The 22,994-nt window shown below is 45.8% G+C and overlaps 1 protein-coding gene across 4 annotated transcripts in view; it reads right to left on the minus strand.

Annotated features, from left to right (window-relative positions):
- PDCD11 (programmed cell death 11) overlaps nt 1-22,970 on the minus strand; it is a 45,122-nt gene extending 22,152 nt beyond the window's left edge. For 2 of the 4 annotated variants that reach the window (XM_043519875.1, XM_043519874.1), the window contains exons 1-13: nt 22,838-22,958; nt 20,514-20,625; nt 16,387-16,554; nt 14,255-14,416; nt 13,481-13,604; nt 11,860-12,041; nt 10,267-10,374; nt 9,501-9,707; nt 5,411-5,535; nt 4,667-4,727; nt 3,935-4,081; nt 2,436-2,687; nt 876-1,019 (exon numbers count right to left, since the gene is read on the minus strand). In XM_043519875.1, the coding sequence (XP_043375810.1) occupies nt 876-1,019; nt 2,436-2,687; nt 3,935-4,081; nt 4,667-4,727; nt 5,411-5,535; nt 9,501-9,707; nt 10,267-10,374; nt 11,860-12,041; nt 13,481-13,604; nt 14,255-14,416; nt 16,387-16,554; nt 20,514-20,615 (1,782 nt within the window). In that variant the 5' untranslated portion in view covers nt 20,616-20,625; nt 22,838-22,958. Of the gene's footprint in view, nt 1-875; nt 1,020-2,435; nt 2,688-3,934; nt 4,082-4,666; nt 4,728-5,410; nt 5,536-9,500; nt 9,708-10,266; nt 10,375-11,859; nt 12,042-13,480; nt 13,605-14,254; nt 14,417-16,386; nt 16,555-19,060; nt 19,193-20,513; nt 20,626-22,837 lie in introns of all 4 variants that reach the window. The other 2 variants (XM_038410501.1, XM_038410500.1) reach the window with 2 other exon arrangements.
- Nucleotides 22,971-22,994: the final 24 nt, after the last annotated feature.

A 22,994-nucleotide genomic window follows, 5' to 3' on the forward strand; every position in this document is an offset into this window, starting at 1 on the left:
CACAGAAGTCAAACTCTGCAAAATTCATTTGATCAGATGGGAGGAGGGGATGAGATCTTTTAAACAAACCAGAACATCCCCGTGCTTGCAGTAGTAAAACTTGTATTTACATGTCGGCAGTGTCTTTCATTCCAAAGGGATATGAAGCACTTAAAAACTATTGTCTTTATGCCAAATATTTACCTAACACTGAAATGCAGCCACTTCTGGAGCAAAATGTGGCAGCTGTTCACACACTGCACCATTACAGTTTGAGAAATATCCACCATATCCAACAGGAATTACGTCAGGGAAGTCCTATGACCTGTGTTATAGAGGAGCTCAGACTAGATGATCACAGGGGTACCCTCTGACCTTATAATATATGTACTGGGACTGCTGAAGTTAACACTCTACTCTTGGGATAATCTCATGGGGCTCTTTTGTCCTCCCTTTTCTAAAGCGCATCAGACCCTCCCTCGCATCCTAGCGGGATGCCAACCTCATAATAGGAGATGCAATGATGCTAGTTCCTCATTTGCCTGCTGTCTGAAACAGACTTTCTGCCTCTTCTCACCTCTCTTTCCTCCCTGGCTTGCACTTCACCCTGTCTCTTTAAGTGCCTTGTGGCTTAATGTATTCACATAAGTATTTTCTCTGACATACACTCCTGTATGAGTCATGGTCCCATTTACTTTACTCTAAAAACTTATTTGGGGATGACACTTGTACGAAAGATACAATACAAAACCTAGTTATCATTGTCCCCACCTAGTGAGAACCATTAGACAGGTTTTAGAAGTAAAATAATTCAGAGTTGCATTGAATTCTTTCCTTAGTAACCAGGCAGGAGGGGGGAACAGGAAGAGGAAAGGGGTGGCATTTACAATCAATACCTGCCCAGTTTCGTAAGTCACTTTCCGATTCTTCTTTGGAATTTGTTCTCCTCCATCCTCAGAGACAGGTCTGCTCATCAACTTGAATGACAGCAGCAGCTTCTCCTGCTCAGGCTCACATTTTAAGACTATGACTTTGACAACCTATTGTAAAGAGGTTAAAAAAAAGACTTAACAGTGAGTTTTCTGTAGATCCACCCCTCCACCCTTATATCCAGTATACTGCAGTACAGTGCATAAAACAGCAAAATAAATACTCAGTAACTCTTCCCCTCGCACCCAAGGCTATCAGGGCATTCTACAAACATGAGCGAATTCAGATTCACAAAACCAGTGTGAGGCAAGTGTAATCCTCACTTCACATGTGGGAAACTGAGGCACAGAGTCGTTAAAATGACTTGCCCAAGACAGAGCTGGGAATAGAACCCAGGTCTCCCGACTCCCACCACCAGACCATCCTGCCCCTTTTGCAGTTGCTATAGATTCCAGCGTTAAAAACAAACAAAAGGATCCAGGAACACTCTGAGCAGGTCACACGCCTCATGGGGATGGCCCAAAGTACAGACTGGAATTAAAAGTGCTTGGACATTGGTAAAATTGCCAGGCATAGCGTGGGTCGGATTTTTAAAATATAGACTTAAAAGATTGTTGTCCTGATCCTGAAAATAAAAGTTTTCATTCTTCTGAAAACAAGGGCCGCAGCATGGACCGCAACCCCGACAATCTGACAAGCCACCTACCCTGGGGCTAGGTTTCTTTGCCACCCGAGCTGTGCAGACCACATTACACAACTCTGTGCCTGCTGCACTCTCAGAAGCAGGCAAGGCCTGGAAACGTACAAGAAGGCAGCTCTGCAAAGTTCTTGAGGGGAAGGCGTCTCTTACAGCCCAGCCCATTTAATTGTATGCAGGAAAGAGGAATCAACTGCTCCACAGGAGCGTTTTCAGAATCCCAGATCCTTTCGATTCTTTCCTGTGTTGTCTGTGCCTGTTAAATGATTTCCCAAGAAAGGAAGAGTTTCCAGTAAAGGCCTCTGATTTGAGTCCTTTAAGCCTTAGGACACAGGCGAGTTTGTAGGTGCGGATATCCAGCTCCTAGAGTTAAGGGGATGCAACAAGGCAGAGGACAGAAGACTGGGACTCTATCCTGGAGCGAGTGGCCTCGTCTCCCCTCAGAAGCCCCTTTCTCCCCGTTATCAGATTGTCCTTACGACTATGCAGTGGTGTGACAGTGTCACGCGACTGTCAAGGAATAGCCCCCTTCAGGGACTCCAAGCCAGTGGCAGGTAGGTGATTCTTTGTACCAGGCTAGACTTTTCGATTGCTGTGCTAGGGTTAGACAGGCTGAGGGCCCAACGCCTCCTGCACTGCAAACCACAGCACCAGGCAGGTCTCATTTTCCGTGTGCCTGCCTTGCCAATATCCCTTTACCACTCTCTATGTGCATTGGATTTCCACCTGAAGCTCCCAGCCACAACCAACCTCTTTCTTATCTGACAGTGCAATGTCACAAGTGCCTCCGTTGTGTTTATCTACGTGGGGGGGGGAATGTATTAGTTACCTGGCCTTTGTAGAAGACTTTCTCTGGGGAAGGTATGGGCTCTGAGCTCAGCTCGTTCTTGGGAACCAGACCTTTAACGTCATTGTAGAACTTCACAATGCAGCCAAACTCCCTAGCGCACACAATGAAGCCGTGAGCGATCAGGCCGGGCTTTGCAGCCTCGTAACTAGTGAGGACTGGAAATTTCGATGTGACCAGAGTTTTCTTCAGAGTTAGGATCAGCTTCTTTTCTTCAGGATTGGATATTAACACCTAGGAGAGCAGAGGAAGGAGAGGTTAGAGTGACTGCAGAGCTGCTTTTCAATCAGAGAAAAGGCACCAAATCCTTGATTCATATTCACTACGTACAAGAATCCCACATATGTCAACAATTTTTTTGCACTAGCTTCAGACATCCAGAAGCAACAGCACTTTGAGATCTTCAGAGGAAAGGCAAACATTAATGCTGACAATGTCTCAGAAGCTAAACCTGCTAAAGCAGAAGGTGTCAAGTGACTTGGTGGCCAAGTTCATGGTGATTTTCCCTTGGATTGAATTCTCTCTATTCAAAAGCCATCAAGCTAGAACAGGAGCAACACTGGCCCCCAAATGAGATGCAGGATAGCCTGTCAGTCTCAGTAAGTCTAGCGGAAAACCAGGAAGGTGAATTAAATGCGTGCATGGAGGTGGGTGGGAGTAAAGCCCATAAAATCCAAGCTTCTCTTTAGAGAAGACAGAGTCTATTTCAGTATGTCACTGCCTGAGAGAGAGATGACACCATTACTTCTGAGAAGCAGTGCAGGGAAATGCAGGGGTTTCCTATTCAATATGCAGATTCCTACAAGGAATCATCCTAAGGATTTTAAAATGGTCACAGCCTTTGAAGTCGTTAGTTTTGTCGAGGTTTTGGGAAGTTATGTGATTACATCTAGCACGTACAGTGCTCGGTTCATCCAAGGCTCTCAGAGCATTTTAACAAGAGAGAGCAAGTATCACTAGATTCCTCTCTGTAAAATGGTGCTGACAAGTTAAGACCTAAACATTTTCAAGTGTCCACTAATCGGGAGCACAACCTGAGCCCCGAGGGCCTGACTTTCAGAGGTGATGGGTATCTGTAGAGCCCATCACTTCTTGTGGAGTGTGGGTGCTCAGTAGTTCTCAAAATCAGACCCCAGCTGTTTGTAGCTGGGCACCAAAACACCCTAAGACCATCCAAAGGAGCAGATTCTTGAAAACATGGCTGTAATTTGGTCAGGCCGCACAGTGAGTCACATCACCCAACACTCACTCCAGTGGGCAATAGAGAGGGGCAATTGAGAAAAGGCAGCAGCTTCTCTTTCCGAAATACCAGCAACTTCACGGCCCAGGACTCATTATAAACAAACAATAAGCGCATCAGAAAGCCACCCGCTCTCAGTGGAAATCAGATCAGTGTCTAAATGCTCAGGCATCACTCTGGTGGAGGAGTACAACTTAAGACAATTCAAGCCCTCAGCTGGTCCCTGGGAGGGGGATCTCACCCGGCACTTGACTTCACCGCCCACACTGTACTTCTTCTCGGGCTGTTTCAGGAGCACGTCCGCCAGGTGTAGGTGAGGCACCAGCCCCCTGATGTGATCTGTCACCTTCACCTGCATCCCCAAGGGTTTCAGAGCCAACACTTTGCCCTAGAGTCCGGAGAAGAGAGCAGGATCGGTAGTTTTCAGTGTAGGTTGGGGTGGACATGGGAAATGGCCTACCCACTACCCCCCCAAAATAAACACACCCCGCCCCAAAAAAATCTATCTAACGTATTAACCACATGCAGGGCAACAGCTTTACATAAGGGAAGCTACGCTGCTTCTTGCACCCGCATTGCCAGCGCTGTGCTCTCCATGGGCCACATGCTGGTTCTGCTGAAGTAAATGGTAAAATTCCCACTGACCTGAAATAGACCTGGATCTGACCCCACATATATATTATATCCAACATACGATCGGGAATACAAGGCTTTAGAAAGATCATTCTACCCTCACCAAGGCAACTCAAACACCTAGACTGAAATGTTGCTCAGCCAGGTAACTACAGCCTGGAGAACTTACAGGTTATTTTTGCTGGTGCTGTATTTGCATTCTCCCTTTCCAGCACTGGTCTGAAACAAATAGGTGTGAACTGGCATTAACTAGGCAGGGAAAAGGCACATAGCCTAAGGCGCGGCAGCAAGTACCAATACTCGACAATGCCGAACATGCGACGTCCTCTCAGGATCTTACCTCCACCACGTGCCCGGGACAGATGTCTTGGTATCTCAGAAACGGAGCAGCAATAATTCGACTAGGAGAAGATACAGCAAGGGTTGCGGTGTGAGTCATCTTTAACGTGAGGGAAAACCCAGAGGTGGTAAGGACAAGACAACCCCTCTCCTTCCCTCACCCCTGGGGTCTGCCAGAATCCGCCTGGCCCCTATTTATCACGTCAGTGCTCTGTCCCCCCTTAGCCCTGTGTCAGATTCATGGTGACATTCCCTCTGTTAAGGTGGTCTGGGCCCAGCCACTCGACTAAGCTCTGTCCCGGTTTAAGACACAAAGGATGATGGCCAGAAGCCAAAACCATGCATGCAGGGAACCCGCTGGCTCTCAGAGGGCAATACCTTTATTAGACAGGAAGGATGGCCCAGTGGTTAGAGTGCAAGCCTGAGACCTGCTCTGTCGCAGCCTTTCTGTGTGACCTTGGGCAAGTCACTTAGTCCTGTTGGACTTCAGTTCCCATCTGTGCAATGGAGAGAACAGCCCGGGCCCTGCCCCACAGCAATTGTTGGGAGGAGAAATGTGTTCAAGGTTGTGAGGTTTCAGATATCCAGTAATGGGCAACAGATGCGTGCCACAGACAGCTAATGAGTGGAAACCCCAAGGGGTGGGTTCCAGCCAAACAAAGCAGCACAATATTTTCCACTTGTTATCAGACCTTCTCTCCCCGTAGCTCCCACAAACAATTCTGGAATGGCACTGGGAACTTACTGTTTCAAAGACAACAGGGCCAGCTCATCCATAAGGCTGTAGTCAATGATTCGACATCTGTGCTTGCTTCCCGTCTTAAACGCCCCGGGTTTGAAGGATTTTTTGGTGTCTGAAAGATGCTTCAGCTAAAAAAACAAAGAGCTATTTATCACCATTTGGAAATAGAGATAGTATTGACTTGGGAGAACGAGACCTAGACTGACTTGAAGAGGGTAAAACAAACCAGTAAGACTCAGCAAGTTTCACATGAGTGTTTTTACCCAGGTGAGATGCAATGCTTACATCCTTCCACAAGTATTAGTTGGGAGGACAGGGAGGAAGACGCAGACAAACCCATTATTTTGGGGAGCAGCTTGTACAATAGATGCCATGCAGATGATGTCGTATTTTACTGTGTATACACACTGAGTGACTATGTTCTGCTAGCATAATTTTTTGAAGACCATTAAGAGCATGAGAAAGAGGAGGCGGCCACCAGGCCAGGGCTTGACCTGAGCGTGAGGCCAGCCTGGTACTTTATGAAGGCTGGGCACATTGTACATTAACCTCATTTCTAAGGGCCACCCTGCGCTCCTATGGCGTTCTGGTCACTGCAAGACCAGGGACTTCCTGAAGGATTTCGACCTCAGTCCTGCAAGTGCAGGATGCTCAACCTCTCACAGGCCTGGGCCTTATAGAGGAAACTTCAGGCTCAAGTGCAACCAAGGCCAATAAACCCATCACCAAGGCAGGGAAGCAATTAGTGTAGCCAGGAAGAGAGATTCAGATGAAGGTTGTGGGAGAGAGGGGTTTTTTTGTGGGGGCAGTAAGGGAATAATACCAGCAGGAGGAGAGTGTTAGCCAAGGACAAAGGAAGAGCAGGTCAGAGCAGCAAGACAAGACTAGCCTTCCCCCAGAAAACTGGCCAATACCACGTACACCATTCCTGAGACAGGACTGAAATGCCTTACACAGTAACAATACTGCATTGCACATTTTACTCCTCTGCTAATATTAATCCAACATCCTTCCCCCCCCCCCCCATCACCCCTATGCGCTGGGCTAAAGGTTTCAGTGATTCTTTCACAATAGCCCCCCTCTACCCAAATCAAGATAGGTAGAGCCCTGCAGATCCGCTTTGTATCTGTGGATGTATTGTTTACCATCTTTGTGGCTCGTGGATTGGATACGGATCCACATTTTTATATTTGCACAGGGCTATAACAGTAAGATAGGGTGCTGGTGCGGGTGCAGATGTGGATACATATAAAGATGGCATGCAGACCATGGCATGTAGATACAAGCTAATTATCGTGGACGCGGATCCAAGTTTTTGTATCAGCGAAGGACTCTGAAGATCTACGGCACTAGATTGTTTCAGGCATGTGCTGACTGGGCCAGTCATACTCCCCTGTCCCTCAAAATACATAACACAAGTGTGACACAGTGGCTCCTCGGCAAAGGGTCCCCTCTTCTTTGCAAACAACTCTCATCTCAGACTTGACAAACTCACTACACCAAACATGTCTATGGATAAATGTCTGAGAAAAGAGTAACATGTAAGGTATCCACAGAAGGCTTGTAATTTGTCCAGACACTCAATCGTAGGATGTATATATGGGGAATATTTCAGGAATAATGTATTTATATTGAAAGTCTGCTTTATGGACTTAGAGTAGAAATTAGTCACCAGGGGATAACGTTTCCTGGTGATGCTTCATTGATAGGACGGAATCATCATCCTGTCCTAGTTAGCCAGTGATGCAATGCAAGACTCAATTGTCCAACCTTACTCCAACCCAAGATTTTCAATAGAAAACCATCAAAGACAACCGCAAACACTCAAAACCATGTGAAGGTAGAAAAAGGAGCATTACAACGAGATGGGGGGTTGCTCTATCTCGGGACAAAAAACAAAAGACTGTTTCAGTATCACGGAAAAGGGGGAAAAGACTGTCAGCATCTGTTCACTGAGGCGACATCTTGGGAGCAGGGATGCTCTTGTGGAAGACTGGATCCTGGTTCCTGTGGAGCGAGCCAGATCAGCAACAGACTGAACTCCTAAGTCACTGATGTGCTTTTGAACATTTTACCCATTGTCTGTGGCACATAAAGGTTAATATTTATGACGAAAACCCCAGAAGATCCCCAGGCTTCTCAGCAAGGATTAAGAGTTACATTCTTCCTTAACATTTGTTTTTGTTTTCTGTTTACTAATAAAAATTAAGTACCATCACCCTTTAGCCACCAAGCCCACAACACTACTCAAATGTCAGATTACTCCCCACCCACCACATACCACTTATCCAGATGGTTCAGCACAACTGATGGTTGTAAAATTCTGGAAACAGACGTTTATGATGGCAAAGCCCATTTTCACTGTACTATGTAGCATACGTTAACTCATACCATGTTACAGAAACACCGTTTAGGTCAAAAAGGATACTAAACATACACATTTCCTTACATCACTAATAATAACATAGATTATTAACATGGAATGAATTAATTTTACTTTATGCGCTTTATGAGCTTACCTCTCTCTCTTTCATCTTGGACAATGAATACAAGAACATAAGAACGGCAATACAGGGTCAGACCAAAGGTCCATTTAGCCCAGTATCCTGTCTTCCGACAGTGGCCAATGCCAGGTGCCCCAGAGGGAATGAACAGAACACGGAATCATCAAGTGAGCCATCCCGTCGCCCATTCCCAGCTTCTGGCAAACAGAGGCAAACACCATCCTGGCTAATAGCCATTGATGGACCTATCCTACGTGTACTTATCTAATTCTTTTTCGAACCCTGTTATAGTCTTTGCCTTCACAGCATCCTCTGGCAAGGCGTTCCACAGGTTGACTGTGCGTTGTGTGAAAAAATACTTCCTTTTGTTTGTTTTAAACCTGCCGCCTATTAATTTCATTTGGTGACCCCTAGTTTTTGTGTTATGAGAAGGAGTAAACACCACATCCTTATTTACTTTCTCCACACCAGTCATGATTGTATAGACCTCTATGATATTCCCCCCTTAGTCTCTTTTCCAAGATGAAAAGTCCCAATCTTATTAATCTCTCCTCATATGGAAGCTGTTCCATATCCATAATAATTTTTGTTGCCCTTTTCTGAACCTTTTCCAATTCCAATATATCGTTTTTGAGATGGGGTGACCACAGCTGCATGCAATATTCAATATATGAGCGTACCATGGATATATAGAGACAATATGATACTTGCTGTCCTATTATCTATCCCTCTCTTAATGATTCCCAACATTCTGTTTGCTTTTTTGACTGCCGCTGCACACTGAGTGGATGTTTTCAGAGAACTAGCCTCAATGACTCCAAGATCTCTTTCTTGAGTGGTAACAGTTAATTTAGACCCCATCATTGTATATGTACAGTTGGGACTATGTTTTCCAATGTGCATTACTTTGCATTTATCAACATTGAATTTCATCTGCCATTTTGTTGCCCAGTCACCCAGTTTTGAGATATCCTTTTGTAGCTCTTTGCAGTCTGTCTGGGACTTACCTATCTTGAGCAATTTTGTATCTGCAAATTTTGCCACCTCACCGTTTACCCCTTTTCCCAGATCATTTATGAATATATTGAATAGGACTGGGCCCAGTACAGATCCCTGGGGGACCCCACTATTTACCTCCCTCCATTCTGAAAACTGAACATTTATTCCTATCCTTTATTTCCTATCTTTTAACCAACCAGTTACCAATCCATGAGAGAACCTTCCCTCTTATCCCATAACAACTTACTTTGCTTAAGAGCCTTTGGTGAGGGACCTTGTCACAGGCTTTCTGAAAAATCTAAGTACACTATATCCACTGAATCTCCCTTGTCCATATGCTTGTTGACCCCCTCAAAGAATTCTAGTAGAATATAGAGCATACTCAGTTTCACTTCCTGGTTCTCATGCACTAGCAACACAGTACAATGTTTGGGTTGCAAATGCTGCAGGACAACTATTATTTACAACCGTTTCCACTTACATTTTAAAATCCCATTCCCTAGACGTCTCTGGTTTGGTTGGTGATTTCATGCCATCTTGTGGCAACCCCTCCCACATTATAATCTGGCTACGGGGCATTTATTACTTACACGTGCAAAAGCCAGAGTGCCGTCGTCTAGTTCAAAGATGGCGCCCGTCTTTGCGTGGAAGCTCTTCACCGCTGCCTCTTCCACCACCATGCCAATCCGACTGCTGGCGAGCTGGCCTAGCATGCTGCCAGGCTGAAGGAAGACCTGCCGCAGCGTGAGCCGTACTGCTTTGGAGGTGGGATGAACAGAGAGGATGCAGGCCTTCATCTGTTGCAGGGGAGAGAGGATGGCAGGATGGTAAGACAGACTGGCAACCTGAAGAGCCGAGAGCCATTTTCAACCCTGTACTCTCACATCACACCTGCCTCCTGATCTCTTCAGGAGGCTTTGCCGAGGTAGGAGCAAGGACAATGGAAAATGCGGAGTTATCATTCAGCTCTAATGTCTTTATGGGCTGGGCGTTTTTTCTTTAGTTATCTGATTAAATTGCGTAATCTAGTTTGGTGCGGACAAGGGGAGTGGAGACTGACGGCAGGCAATCAGCCCCCGCCACAAGCCATTCCCCATCCTCCATGAGCCTCTCAGCTGCCAAAACTGTAAAGGGACACTAACCTAGGACTCTCCAGTGGCTACGTTCAGAACTCAAAGACATAGCGGCTTCTCTTCTCCCTACCAGGGGTGTAGAAAGAAGGTCTGTGCCCACAAAATTGCTGACACTGATGATTCCACAGAAAAAAGCCTTTACCAAAAAATGGTTAGAAAAGGAAAGGAGACAGACATGCTAAGCAGCTTTCTGGTTCCTACAGCCGCTTCAGCATCCACTTACCGTCTGACTTTGTGAATAACTCCCCACTTTCTTCGGATCCAGGTGCATGAAGTCCACAATCCCAGTGAAGGAGGAGAGGAAACTCAGAGTGATGCCATATGGGGTCACCTAAACCAAGAAAGAGAAATTCTTCTGTAGGGTGTAAAATTAAATCACTAAATCAATTCCCTACCATTGCAGGGGCCGCGGGCATTGATACACTCGGTCCCTCCTGTTTTCTGCCACAATAGTAGAGTGTCCCAAGGGCTGTAACGCCTTTGTCTATTTCTGGTTGTTTGCTTGGCCTGGGGTGGCTGGGTGGTGTTCGTAATCTGTGATATATAGGAGGTCAGACTAGAGGATCTGATGGTTCCCTCCTGACCTTAAACTCTATGACTCTAAATCTGTGTTAAAAATTCTCATCCAGATCAAGATGCAGACAGCACTTTACTTCCTCCACTAATAAGCATCTTGTCAGTGCTTACTAACAAGTACCCCGAATAGGACAGGTTAATTGCTCAACAGTTGGCTTTTTGCCACTACTAGAAAAGAATGCTTTTAATGTTTCTAACTGTACATTTGATCTCAAGTCCAGAGTCAACCTGTGCTGGTTTACAAGCAGGTGTTTTTCCCATCTTGCACTCCCAAATGCCATTTTCCATTTAAAAACAAACCAACCACTAAGATCCCAGCCCTTGTGGTTGCAAAAAACAAAACAAGTGTAAACAAATACAGTGAAATCTGCCCGAATCTGTAGGGAGCCTGAAACAAGAGTTCAGCAGTGTCAGCTGCACCCATTCACATGACAAGCTATTAACTCTGAAGTCTAATGCTGAAACTTTCAGTGCTATTTCACCAATGATCAAAAGAGAAGGACCATCAAAGATCTGCATAATGTACTGAAAGTGGTGTCAAGTGGGCAGAGCTGGGGAGAGTGCCACCGTTCAGGTTTTCCCCAGTTCAACTTCTGAATGAACTTATGGAAATGTTCATATGAAAAGGAGGAAAGTTTCTCCCGTTTCCAGATCCACAACAAAAAAGTCCAGAGGACAAGCAAGAAGAGTTGAAAGGTTAATGCTTTACCCATCCTGCCAGAAAGCTGCCACTTACATTTATACTTGGTGCAGAAGGCCAAAGAGCTAACCCCATCTTGCAGTTAGCATTTTCTGGAGGGCTTTTAGTCACCTTAGTGTTGTTAAAGAAAGAAAAGGGACTCAAAAATGACACCTGGTTACTGCCCTTGTGCTGTTTGAGCCAGATCTGCTCATTCCCTGACACAATGGAAGATTTTACTCCTACAGAGTAACTGTTCTTCCACAGAGCTACAAGACCAACAGCAGGAGACGAGTAAACTGGATTTGACTCTGCGTAGCAGTTCACCACCAGCCAAGCACAGATATCAGCGTCTTTACGCCTGGTGACTGGGCACAGAGCAGAGCTCAATTTCTAAGATTGAGCAGGTAGTGCTGGCAGGCAGAAATAACTTATTTGGATTTGTAAACTCACTGAGTTCCAGCTCAGTTTTGCTGGAGCAGAATACATAGGAAGATGTCCATCACAGCCCCGATCATAACTCCACCTCAACAATCCTTCAGAAAAAGCAGAGAGTTTTACCTTCTGCACCTGGGCTTTCACCACCAGTCCTGGCAGTAAGTTACTGAGCGTCCAGTTCTGTTCTTCTGTTGCAATGGCCGCAGCAACCGCCGACCGACTGATGGACAGACGGACAATTCTTCCGTTGTTTTTCACTTCTTCAATGAGACAGTTCAGGTACTGGCCTATTTTCAGCTCAGCCCCTACAAAGACAGGACACATACCAAAACCCCCCCATCATCTTCCTGTCTGTCATATCCCCCTGCTTCGCCTTCTGAAATCCTTCACTAGCTCCCCCTCTCCAGCCAAATTCCAGCCTCTTTTCGAGGCCTCCCTCCTAATCCACTCTCATCTCTTATCACAGTGCCCTACCCTGTTAAGATGCCCTTAATGCCAGTTTCAGCCATGCTTGCCCAGGCCCCCGTGTGCATGGAACAGCCTCCCTGAAAGGACCTATAAGGGCACTACCCTCTGCTCTTTCAAAATCTCCGCTCTAGATCCACTTCTGCTGCAACACCTATCGGAAAATCAGTCAACGTTTAAATGGCTGGCAGTCAAGGAAACGCAATGCTTTATTTATGCAATTACAAAGCAGTTTTTTTAAAATAGTAAGTATCTATGTGGCTAAAGACTGAATGTATCCAATTTTCTCCCCATGCCTCACCCTCTGTGTATTGCTTGTTTTCTTAGACTGTTAGCTCTTTGCAGTAAGAACCCTGCCTCCAGTTGTGTTTGTAGTGCCTAGCACAGCCAGGCCCTGGTCCCAGCAGGCCTCTGGGCACTAAGGTAATATAGTTAAATGGGGATGAGAATGACTTTTTCCATGCTCACCCGGAAAACACATGCATCGCAGGAAGCAGCAACGCAAGCTCCTCCTGCCTCTGGGCACCAGATCGAGGGGGCAGAGAACAATTTCCTTTTACCCGTGGCCTTTGTGGATGACAGACCACAAATTTATTTCTTGTAGCCACCAGATGATACATACTTCAGGCATCTGCCAGTCTGAGCCAGAAGAGAGCCATCTGACCAAAGCAGCAGAGAACGGTGCTCTCTGAGCTTTTCGGTTCTAGTGCGTTTAGGGACTTTTACCAATACACCTCTGGAGTACATGCCTTTAACCAGGAAACTGCCACTTTGGTTGGTTGATTTCAGATGGGTGTGGATTTGGCACTATGGGAAGGGGCTCTCTAGACAATCCCGGAGAGCAATCAAACCTCAGGACAGGCATAGTGGGGGCAGCAGCAGCACACGCTTCTCCTGCACCATCCTGCCAACGTGCCTCAACCAGGACTCAGAGCAAATACTTCTCAGGGCGGGGGAAATGAAAGGGGAGAGGTAGTGCCCATCTCCATTTGAACCTGGGCCTTTCTGCAATAGTGTCCAACAAGGGGAATGACTAGTGCCAGTCAGGATGCAGATGTTTACAAGGAGTTATACCAGTTGATCAGGAAATGAACCGACAGCCAACAGCTCATTGTTCAATGGCTGTGCACAACCGGACGTTGGCAGAGACTTCTGATCTCTCCTGACCTGAGCTAAGTTTGAGTCAGCTAGGTAGAGGTGAAAGTCTCCAGTCCCATCCCCGCTCCTCTGAGCCAGCCAGTTCTCCATCTCCAGCTTTAGTTCCTGCTGGATGCCTTACCTTTGTTGGCTGATTTGATGCAACTCTGGGACTTCTGACGAGGCAGAAATGCTTTAGCACCACTGACTCCAATATCTATGAGGTAGCCGTGATCTTCCACACTAGATATCAAGCCAGAGAGCAACTGTGGGGAGGGAAACATTACAATTGAACAATATAAAGGAACGGTTAGATCGACAAGGAGAACAATTCTGTCAGCAGACTGCTTGTACTCAGATTTCCTTCTCTCCTGGGGTCATAGTGCTGGAATTCCTCCCACTGTTTTGGACATATTATACCCTGCCTCCTCTGGCAATGCAGTCTCAGCTGTCCTCTTGTCCAACCAAGGCATGTATCTATGGGATTTTTGGCTTCCTGAAGCTCTGGATCAGGACACTGAAAAGTAACAGGCACCCACACTGCTGACACGTGCCTGCCGTCTCAGTGAAGCTGGGTGCAAGAGAATAATTAACGAAGCTCACAACACCTCTGTGAGGCGGTGAGGTAAGTATTATCCCCATTTTACTGGTGGAGAAGCTGAGGCAGCAGAAGTTAAATGACTTTCCAAGAGCCAACAAGCCAGTGGCAGAGAATAGATCTCATGAATCACAGCTCAGGCCTAGGTTCTACCCACTATACCACACTTCCTACCAAGATTAATTACACCAGAAAAGGCACAGATCCTTGCTTGAATTGCATGCAGTGACAAAACTGAATGCACACAAGGAGATGCAGGGGCAAGGGGGAAGCGATCTCCAAAGTGCAGGGTGGCTGCGGTGCACCCAGAACACCTACCATGCCAGATCTAAGAGCTGTGGTGTTCAGAGCCTTGTTGACATCTTTGGGGTTAATTGACAGCTTGACACTCTGGTGTCCATCCATGGTTTTCCCCACACTGGTCACGGTGCATCTGATCAGCATTCCAGGGGGGTACAGGTCTGATAGCGAGTTCAAATCCTAAACAGCAAAACAGTTAAAGGAGATCACGAAAAATCATAAGATCATTAACATTAAATAATGCAGGAGACCAGAACTTGTCACTGAAGAGGGTTGAAATCCAAACCCAAGAGGAAAGCTCTATTCTCTGCAGCAGCTAAATGCCACAAAGAATGGGGCCCTTGGTACAGTGAGCTTGTGCCCCAGCCTGGAGTTTCAAGCCTGATTCGGGACACACACACACACACACACACACACACACACACACAAGACATATGTAACGTTACAAGGCTGAGATCAAAGGATTGAACACAGCTGCCAGGCTCTGTCCAAGACTGGAACAGCAGGAGGTGCTACAGGTCAGGATTAAGATACATCGCCTGCGCTGATTATGATCCCAGTCTCGGGTCTCCAATTAGCAAAGAGGTAAAAAGTGAGAAAAGAGCAAGGGGACATTAGCATCTTGCCGTTCCCAAAATTCAGTTTTAAACAGGCACGGACTATGGTGGGAAGGGGAAATATAAACTTGCACGAAAGGTAACAGACTATCTCCCTTCCTTTCTTTGGAACATCTGTGTCATCAGGAAATTACATAGGCTGCTTGGAGTCCCTCCAATACCTATCAGCCATAGCATGAGCTGGCAATACACTGCACAGAACATCACAGAAGTCATAGAATCATAGAATATCAGGGTTGGAAGGGACCCCAGAAGGTCATCTAGTCCAACCCCCTGCTCAAAGCAGGACCAAGTCCCAGTTAAATCATCCCAGCCAGGGCTTTGTCAAGCCTGACCTTAAAAACCTCTAAGGAAGGAGATTCTACCACCTCCCTAGGTAACGCATTCCAGTGTTTCACCACCCTCTTAGTGAAAAAGTTTTTCCTAATATCCAATCTAAACCTCCCCCATTGCAACTTGAGACCATTACTCCTCGTTCTGTCATCTGCTACCATTGAGAACAGTCTAGAGCCATCCTCTTTGAAACCCCCTTTCAGGTAGTTGAAAGCAGCTATCAAATCCCCCCTCATTCTTCTCTTCTGCAGACTAAACAATCCCAGCTCCCTCAGCCTCTCCTCATAAGTCATGTGCTCTAGACCCCTAATCATTTTCGTTGCCCTTCGTTGTACTCTTTCCAATTTATCCACATCCTTCCTGTAGTGTGGGGCCCAAAACTGGACACAGTACTCCAGATGAGGCCTCACCAGTGTCGAATAGAGGGGAACGATCACGTCCCTCGATCTGCTCGCTATGCCCCTACTTATACATCCCAAAATGCCATTGGCCTTCTTGGCAACAAGGGCACACTGCTGACTCATATCCAGCTTCTCGTCCACTGTCACTCCTAGGTCCTTTTCCGCAGAACTGCTGCCGAGCCATTCGGTCCCTAGTCTGTAGCGGTGCATTGGATTCTTCCATCCTAAGTGCAGGACCCTGCACTTATCCTTATTGAACCTCATTAGATTTCTTTTGGCCCAATCCTCCAATTTGTCTAGGTCCTTCTGTATCCTATCCCTCCCCTCCAGCGTATCTACCACTCCTCCCAGTTTAGTATCATCCGCAAATTTGCTGAGAGTGCAATCCACACCATCCTCCAGATCATTTATGAAGATCATCTTTTGGGAGGGCTGCATACGGGTTGGGGAAGAGGACAGAGTCCTCTGCATCCCGGTTGGAAAGTAGAAGATTCTCCCAAACACATCCCCAGCTTCATCTTTCAAGTTTCCCTGCCACATATAATAGCTGTAGGAACTCCTTAAGCAGAGAGGGGTATTCAGTGATGGTTGCTGTTGAGCAGTGCATTGAACATGCTGCCTTTAGCATTCACAGGCCATACTGGCCAAGGAAGCAGGACAGGGAAGGGATCGGAATCTCCTGTACGCCAGTGAAAACTGGGTTCTCCCACTGGGCCTCTGTTTGCAAGACCCCATTTATTTTCCCCAGTCTATTTTACCCAGTGCCAGGAGACACACCATCCCTCCGGACTCCTCTCACCTCCAGGAGCTCTTCCGTGGCCACTTGCTCATTCAGCATTTTGCTGTAGGCATCGCAAATGTGCGTCACTTGCACAAATCCAGTGAGTCCATTAGGCAAACTGACCACTAACTCGAAGTCGTTAGACTCCTTCACGCAGCCGAGTAGCAGCATCCCCTCACTCAGGGCCTGGAACAAAGAAAAAAGTAGCACTCGGTGGATCTCAGCAAGCTACAGATTTACCGTGTCTAATGAGACTGAAAAATAAATCACTGAAAGTCAAGAAAAATTCAGCACCTTTTACCACCCAGACTCAGGCCACAAATCACTATCAGCACCTCCGTGAGTTACCAAGCCACTCAATAACCCACTGCTGACATACTGCAATTAGAAGCAGCCCTCTTAAAAGGTCAGTGGAAAGCAGAAAAAAACCTTAGAAACAGGACTACAGCCCATCCTACTGTCAGTGCTGGGAGAAGGAATGACTGATGGGGACATAAGCTTCCGAGACTAGAGAAACCTGTCACACTCTTGCAGCAGGGTGTCCTGCAGAACCTTCTACGGAGCAACCATGAAGGAAGCTGTATGTTCCACATTCCAAATTGAATACAGAGGGCTTGTCTACACTACCACTAAAGTCGATGTACCTTACATTGCTCAGGGGTGTGAAAAAACCACGACCTGAGCAACATAAGTTTCATCAACTTAAAGCGCTGGCTGCGCCCCACTATGTCGGCAGGAGACACTCTCCCACCAACAGAGCTTCTGCCTCTCGTTGAGATGGAGTAATTACATTGATGGGAAAGCACTCTCCCGTCAACATAGGAGATGCACTACATGCTGCACCAGTGTAGTGCAGTAGTGAAGATAAGCCCAGAGATTGTCAAACTGGATCAGAACGAAGCTCCATCTTGTCCAGTATCCCGTCCCAGACAGAGGTCAGAACCAGATGATTCAAATGAAGACATAAGAATCACCAGACACGGGATGATCAGTCTGCCACACAGATCTTATCCTAATGCCTGAAGCACAAAGTTTAATATCTCTTCCCAAATTTTTGTCATCATTAATTATAACAATTCTGGATATTCTTGAGATCCATATAGAGAAGAACCTCAGAGTTACGAACACCCAAGTTATGAACTGACTGGTCAACCACACATCTCATTCGGAGCCAGAAGTACACAATCAGGCAGCAGCAGAGACAAAAAAAGAGCAAATACAGTACCGTACCATGTTAAATGTAAACTTCTAAAAAAATAAACGGGAAGTTTAAAAAAAGATTTGACACGGTAAGGAAACTATTTCTGTACTTGTTTCATTTAAATTAAAATGGTTAAAAGCAGCATTTTTCTTTTGCATAGTAAAGTTTCAAAGCTCTATTAAGTCACTATTCAGTTGCAAACTTTTGAAATAACCACCATAACGTTTTCTTCAGAGTTGCAAACATTTCAGAGTTAGGAACAACCTCCACCCCAGGTGTTTATAGCTCTGAGGTTCTACTGTAAATATCTAATCACTTGTTAAGCTCTTGGCTCCCATGACTTACTGTGGAAACGAGTTCCACAGTTTAATCACATGATGTGTAAAAAAAACTGTTTTCTTTCAGAGGTTTTGAATTTCCTACCTTAAAATTAAATTGAGTGTCCCCTTGTTCTTGTGACAGGAGACAGTGAAACAGACACTCCTGATCTACCTTCTCCAGACCACTTTGTATTTTACATATCTTAACATGTTTGTCTTATTCAACTCCTTTCTAAGGTATGACTTAAAGCAAAGGAAGTGGAGTGATAGAGAGAACAGGTCATTAAGGGTTAAACATGTGCATGTGGGGAGGGATGGAATAGCAGCCACAGAGCTAAGAGTTTGACAATAGCTCCTGTTCAAAATCATGAAGTGTGCAGCAGATGGAGGGGGAAAAAAAGTGACCATAGCCAATTTGATAGCAAGGAAACCAAGAGAGATACAGACTCAGCAGGCCTCAGAAGCATTCAGCTCAGTAGTGCAATTCTCCGTGGAGATTAATTTGATCGTATACAGCCTTTCTTAATGATCAGAACTTTATTGCAGTTAGTGTCACTTTTTGCAGCAGTTAATTCTGCATCCTGCGACGGTTCTAAGTGTTAATGCTTTGCCTTCATTAGCTTGCAGAAGACCCGGAGAAGATGTGCAATTTCTTACATGTCATAGAACTCCTTCTTGCCAGTAAAGGAAAGGTTGTGAAAAGGAGCCCAGCCGTCCCTTACCTAAAGATTGGTGGTTCCGAGATAGGCCCAGGGATAAGGAACCTCATAGCTGCACTGGACCCAGTGGAGGTCAAAATACACAAATCATAGAATAATAGAAATGTGGAACTGGAAGGGACCTCGATAATTCACATAGTACAGCCCTTTGCACTGAGGCAGAACTAAGTATTATCTTCTAGACCATTCCTGGCAGGCATTTGTCTAACCTGTTCTTAAAAAACCTCCAGTGATGGAGATTCCACTGCCTCCCTAGGTAATTTGTTCTAGTGCTTAACTACCCTGACAGTCAGGAATTTTTCCCTAATATCTAACCTAAATCTCCCCTGTTGCAATTTAAGGCCATTACTTCTTATCCCATCCTCAGTGGATAAAGAGAACAATTTATCACCCTCCTCTTTATAACAACCTTTTAGATACTTGAAGACTTATCTGAACCCTCATCCACAAACCTCAACTGTGAGAAGTTCAAAATCCTTGGCATTAGCTTTAATGACTTCCTTTTTCTCTGCCTTGATCTTTTTCTGCTTTCCTTGATCTTCTTGGAGTCTCTTCCTTTTCTGGGATCCTTCTTCATGATGAGTCTAAGGCAGATTTTAAGTGGAGGGGGGAGGGAGACAAGAGAATTGGAAGAAATAACTGTTGTGCTCCACGAAAGAAGAGCAAAATTATCAGTCATCCCAGATTAGGGAGAAATGCTAGAGTTAGGGAAGGAAATTCTATTGCAAACCTTTATGTTCAGTCATATATAGGTCTCTCAGAATTTCTCCCTTTGGGCTGAAACTTAACATACCTGGTTAAAGAATGAATACGTTTGACCAGTTTGAGCAAAACCGTTCAATGGCTTTTGAGTTCAAACAAGCAGAAAAAGACATTTCCTTCCCTTTTTCCTTCAGGGAAAAACAACAATCACCAGCACCTTTGAGCCTTCATTTGCAGAGAAAACTCAAGAGTGACTGAGGGCATTTAAAACGCTGCATCGGAACAGCTAGATCAGTGCAGCTGTATCGTTTTAATGAAGACATTCTATGCCAACGGGAGAGAGCTCTCCATTGGCACAGTTAATCTAGCTCCTCGAGACGCTCTCCCACCAACATAGCGCTCTCCACAGGGGATTAGGTCAGTATAACTACGTTGCTATGGGGCGTAGATTTTTCACACTCCTGAGCAATGTAGTGATATCAATATAGGTCTATAGTGTAGACCACAACCAAACCTTAAAACCCAAAACTTAGCCTTGACATAGACCCTGATTCATCAGAGCACTTACGGAGGTTCTTAACTTTCAGCACAGGAGCCGTCTAAGGACATGGTTTAAGTGTTTTGTTGGATCGGTGCCTGAGCCCTCAGAGAGGCAGCTCTGCATTGCTAAGTCTGAAACAATTTGTTTAGAAATAGCCAAGTAATTGATATATTAAAATGGGGGGGGGGGAGGGTAGAAGAGGAGCTCATTCATCCTGTTCTTTTAGGCACAGAAACATGAAACAAGAGAAACATATCAGATCAAATTAACCCCAGCATAACGCCACTGAATTCAATTCCTTACACCACTGTTGGATTTGGCCCACATCTTTCTAGAAGCTCTTACCTCTAAAAGCAGGTCACATGCAATCAGACACCACTGAGATATTTCAAAGTTAAACCCTGATCAATTATGGTTGCTAAATGGTTTGCCATCACATTCACCCAGAGTCAGACATCTGTCAAAAGTCATGAAAATCATGGATTCCATGATGAAGATCAGTCACGAGTACTAAAATGAATGTTGGGGCTCAATCCTGCAGCCCTCACTCAGACAAAGCTGTCATAGCCAATGGGAGTAAGAACTACAGAATTAGGTCTTTATGCTAATTGGCAGTGGAATGGCTCTCGGAGAGTTTCATCCATCATGTGCACACAACTCACATCAAATAAGTTATCCTGCTCTATTGGTCGCCTGGGTGCTTTTCCCTCTGAAGGTTTTTTCTGGGTGCCACCTCGAGGGAAGTTTTCTTCCATGGATGTCATGTTTGCATTTCTATGGGGGAAGCAAAAACACAGGAGGGAAATCTGCAATTGTTGTGACATCAGAGTTTAAGTGACAGGAGAAGGAATTATCTTGGAAACGAAACAAATATTCCTTTGGCTTTTTTAGTAAATGACAAAAATAAAATAAAATAAAATAAAATATTGAATGCATCTAGAGCCTTAGAAGACAAAATATAGGCCTCTGAGAACACTTCAATGTACTTGAAAATGACAGTTATACATGTATTAGAGACAAAATGGGGTGAGATGATATCTTTCATTAGACCAACTTCTGCTGGTGAAGGAGACAAGCTTTCATTCTTACACAGCTCTTCTTCAGGTTACACACATATATCAGTCACCAGAACTTTTCACTAGAATCCTACTCACAAATATTACCATATCAGTCTTCAGTGAAGTGACAACTGAGAACCTGGTATACCTGATGCTTTAAAACTTAGAAACTCGTGGAGGAGATTCCTAATAAAGGAATCATCTGCACACTTGTGTGCAACAGGTGAAGCACAATCTCCACAGATGAGTAACAATACATGCCTTCAGACATATTGCCTGGGGCAGTGATCTTGTCAGAACTCACAAGCCTAAGCAGTCAGGGCTTGTTTACACTACAGAGCCTTGGCCAGCATAGCTATGTCAGAAGAGCCACCCTACTGTAGTAACAGCATTGCCAGCAGGAGGAGCTCTTCTACGGACAGAGCTACACCGCCACCGCCAAACAACATGAGCTGAGCCAGCAGAAACACTCTTTTGGTGGCATAGATGCATCTATGGAGGTGGCCAGCATAGCTACATTGGACAGATGGTGTCATTTTTCACACCCCTAACTGACATAGCTATACCAATAAAACTTTGTAGTGTAGGCCAGGGCTCAAACCAGCAGTACCACAATAGCTGCAGGAATTGGTGTTGACACGTCAGTGGATGCATGGGTGTAACTAACCCTTTTGAGTCATAGATAACCTGCATTTTAGCATTTTGTTAGGGGCCACTGGCTGCCAGTCGTGTCATTTTTTAGATAAAACAGAGGTCCGGACCACTTGTGGTCAATTAAGATGCCACAGCTCTTCCCTTTGCACATGCATAAAGGCTGTCACACAGTGTCATAGACAAACTAAACATCAAGTCATTATATTTTACATACACACACCCCCAACATCACCCCTGCTGCTTCAGCTGTATACAGTGACCTTCTTTACTGCCTGTCTAAACGGTTGTGAGGTGCTGTTATGCACCATTTCAATAGTTCCCCGTCCCCCGTTCATTCCAGAGGCAGCAGCATAACATTGGTGAAAGGTATTAACCAAGTCAACTGCTGTACTAATAAAAGCTAAATTCCCTTTAAGGCAGAGAAACTAATCTAAAGTACAGGTTTCAGACTAGCAGCCATGTTAGTCTGTATTCGCAAAAAGAAAAGGAGGACTTGTGGCACCTTAGAGACTAACAAATTTATCTGAGCATAAGCTTTTGTGAGCTACAGCTCACATCATCGGATGCATTTGGTGGAAAAAACAGAGGAGAGATTTATATACACACACACACAGAGAACATGAAACAATGGGTTTATCATACACACTGTAAGGAGAGTGATCACTTAAGATAAGCCATCACCAGCAGCAGGGGGGGGAAGGAGGAAAACCTTTCATGGTGACAAGCAAGGTAGGCTATTTCCAGCAGTTAACAAGAATATCTGAAATAATAATAATAATAATAATAATAATAATAATAATCTAAAGTACATTACACTTCAGGCAAACAGAAAAACAGGTCAATGGGAGCCAGTGCAAAAGGGAATAAACTGTTCTCTGGGGCACAGAACTGGGAGACCCCCCGCCATCCACCCCACCCTATTATGAGAATCGTTCGTCCCCAGCTCTGCGGGGAAACCAGCTCCCAAACCGAGAGGATCGCAGCCCAGTGACCCGCCCTGCTAGGGACTCAGTCCCCCCCCCAGTCTCCAGGAGGGGACCCAATGCATGTGCTCCCCTCCTCGGCCAAGGCCAGCGGCGCTGAACTCAGCTGCTGGCAGGGGAGAAGGAGCCAGAGGGATCTTGCCCAGGGGCTCCCCTGCTAGGGGCTGCGCGGCAGGGTCCCTTCTTCCCTTTCCCCCCGGAGCCGGCCCTGGGGAGGTCCCCTTCGCTCGGGGCTGGGCCATGGGGCTGGAGCCGGGGGGCGGGGGCGGTTCCCTGGCCAGACTCCCTCACCTCGTTCAGCAGCACGCGTGGGACGCCCCCGCCACGACCCGGAAGCACTACCCGGGAGCACGAGGTCAAGCGGAAACCTCTTCATCACAAGGGGAAGAGAGGCCCGGGAGGCATAGTAACCATCAGGCCAATCCAGGGGGAGGAGGCGGAGCATCGG

This window comes from Dermochelys coriacea, chromosome 7, assembly GCF_009764565.3.
Source record: "Dermochelys coriacea isolate rDerCor1 chromosome 7, rDerCor1.pri.v4, whole genome shotgun sequence".
NCBI classification, from domain to species: Eukaryota; Metazoa; Chordata; order Testudines; family Dermochelyidae; genus Dermochelys; species Dermochelys coriacea.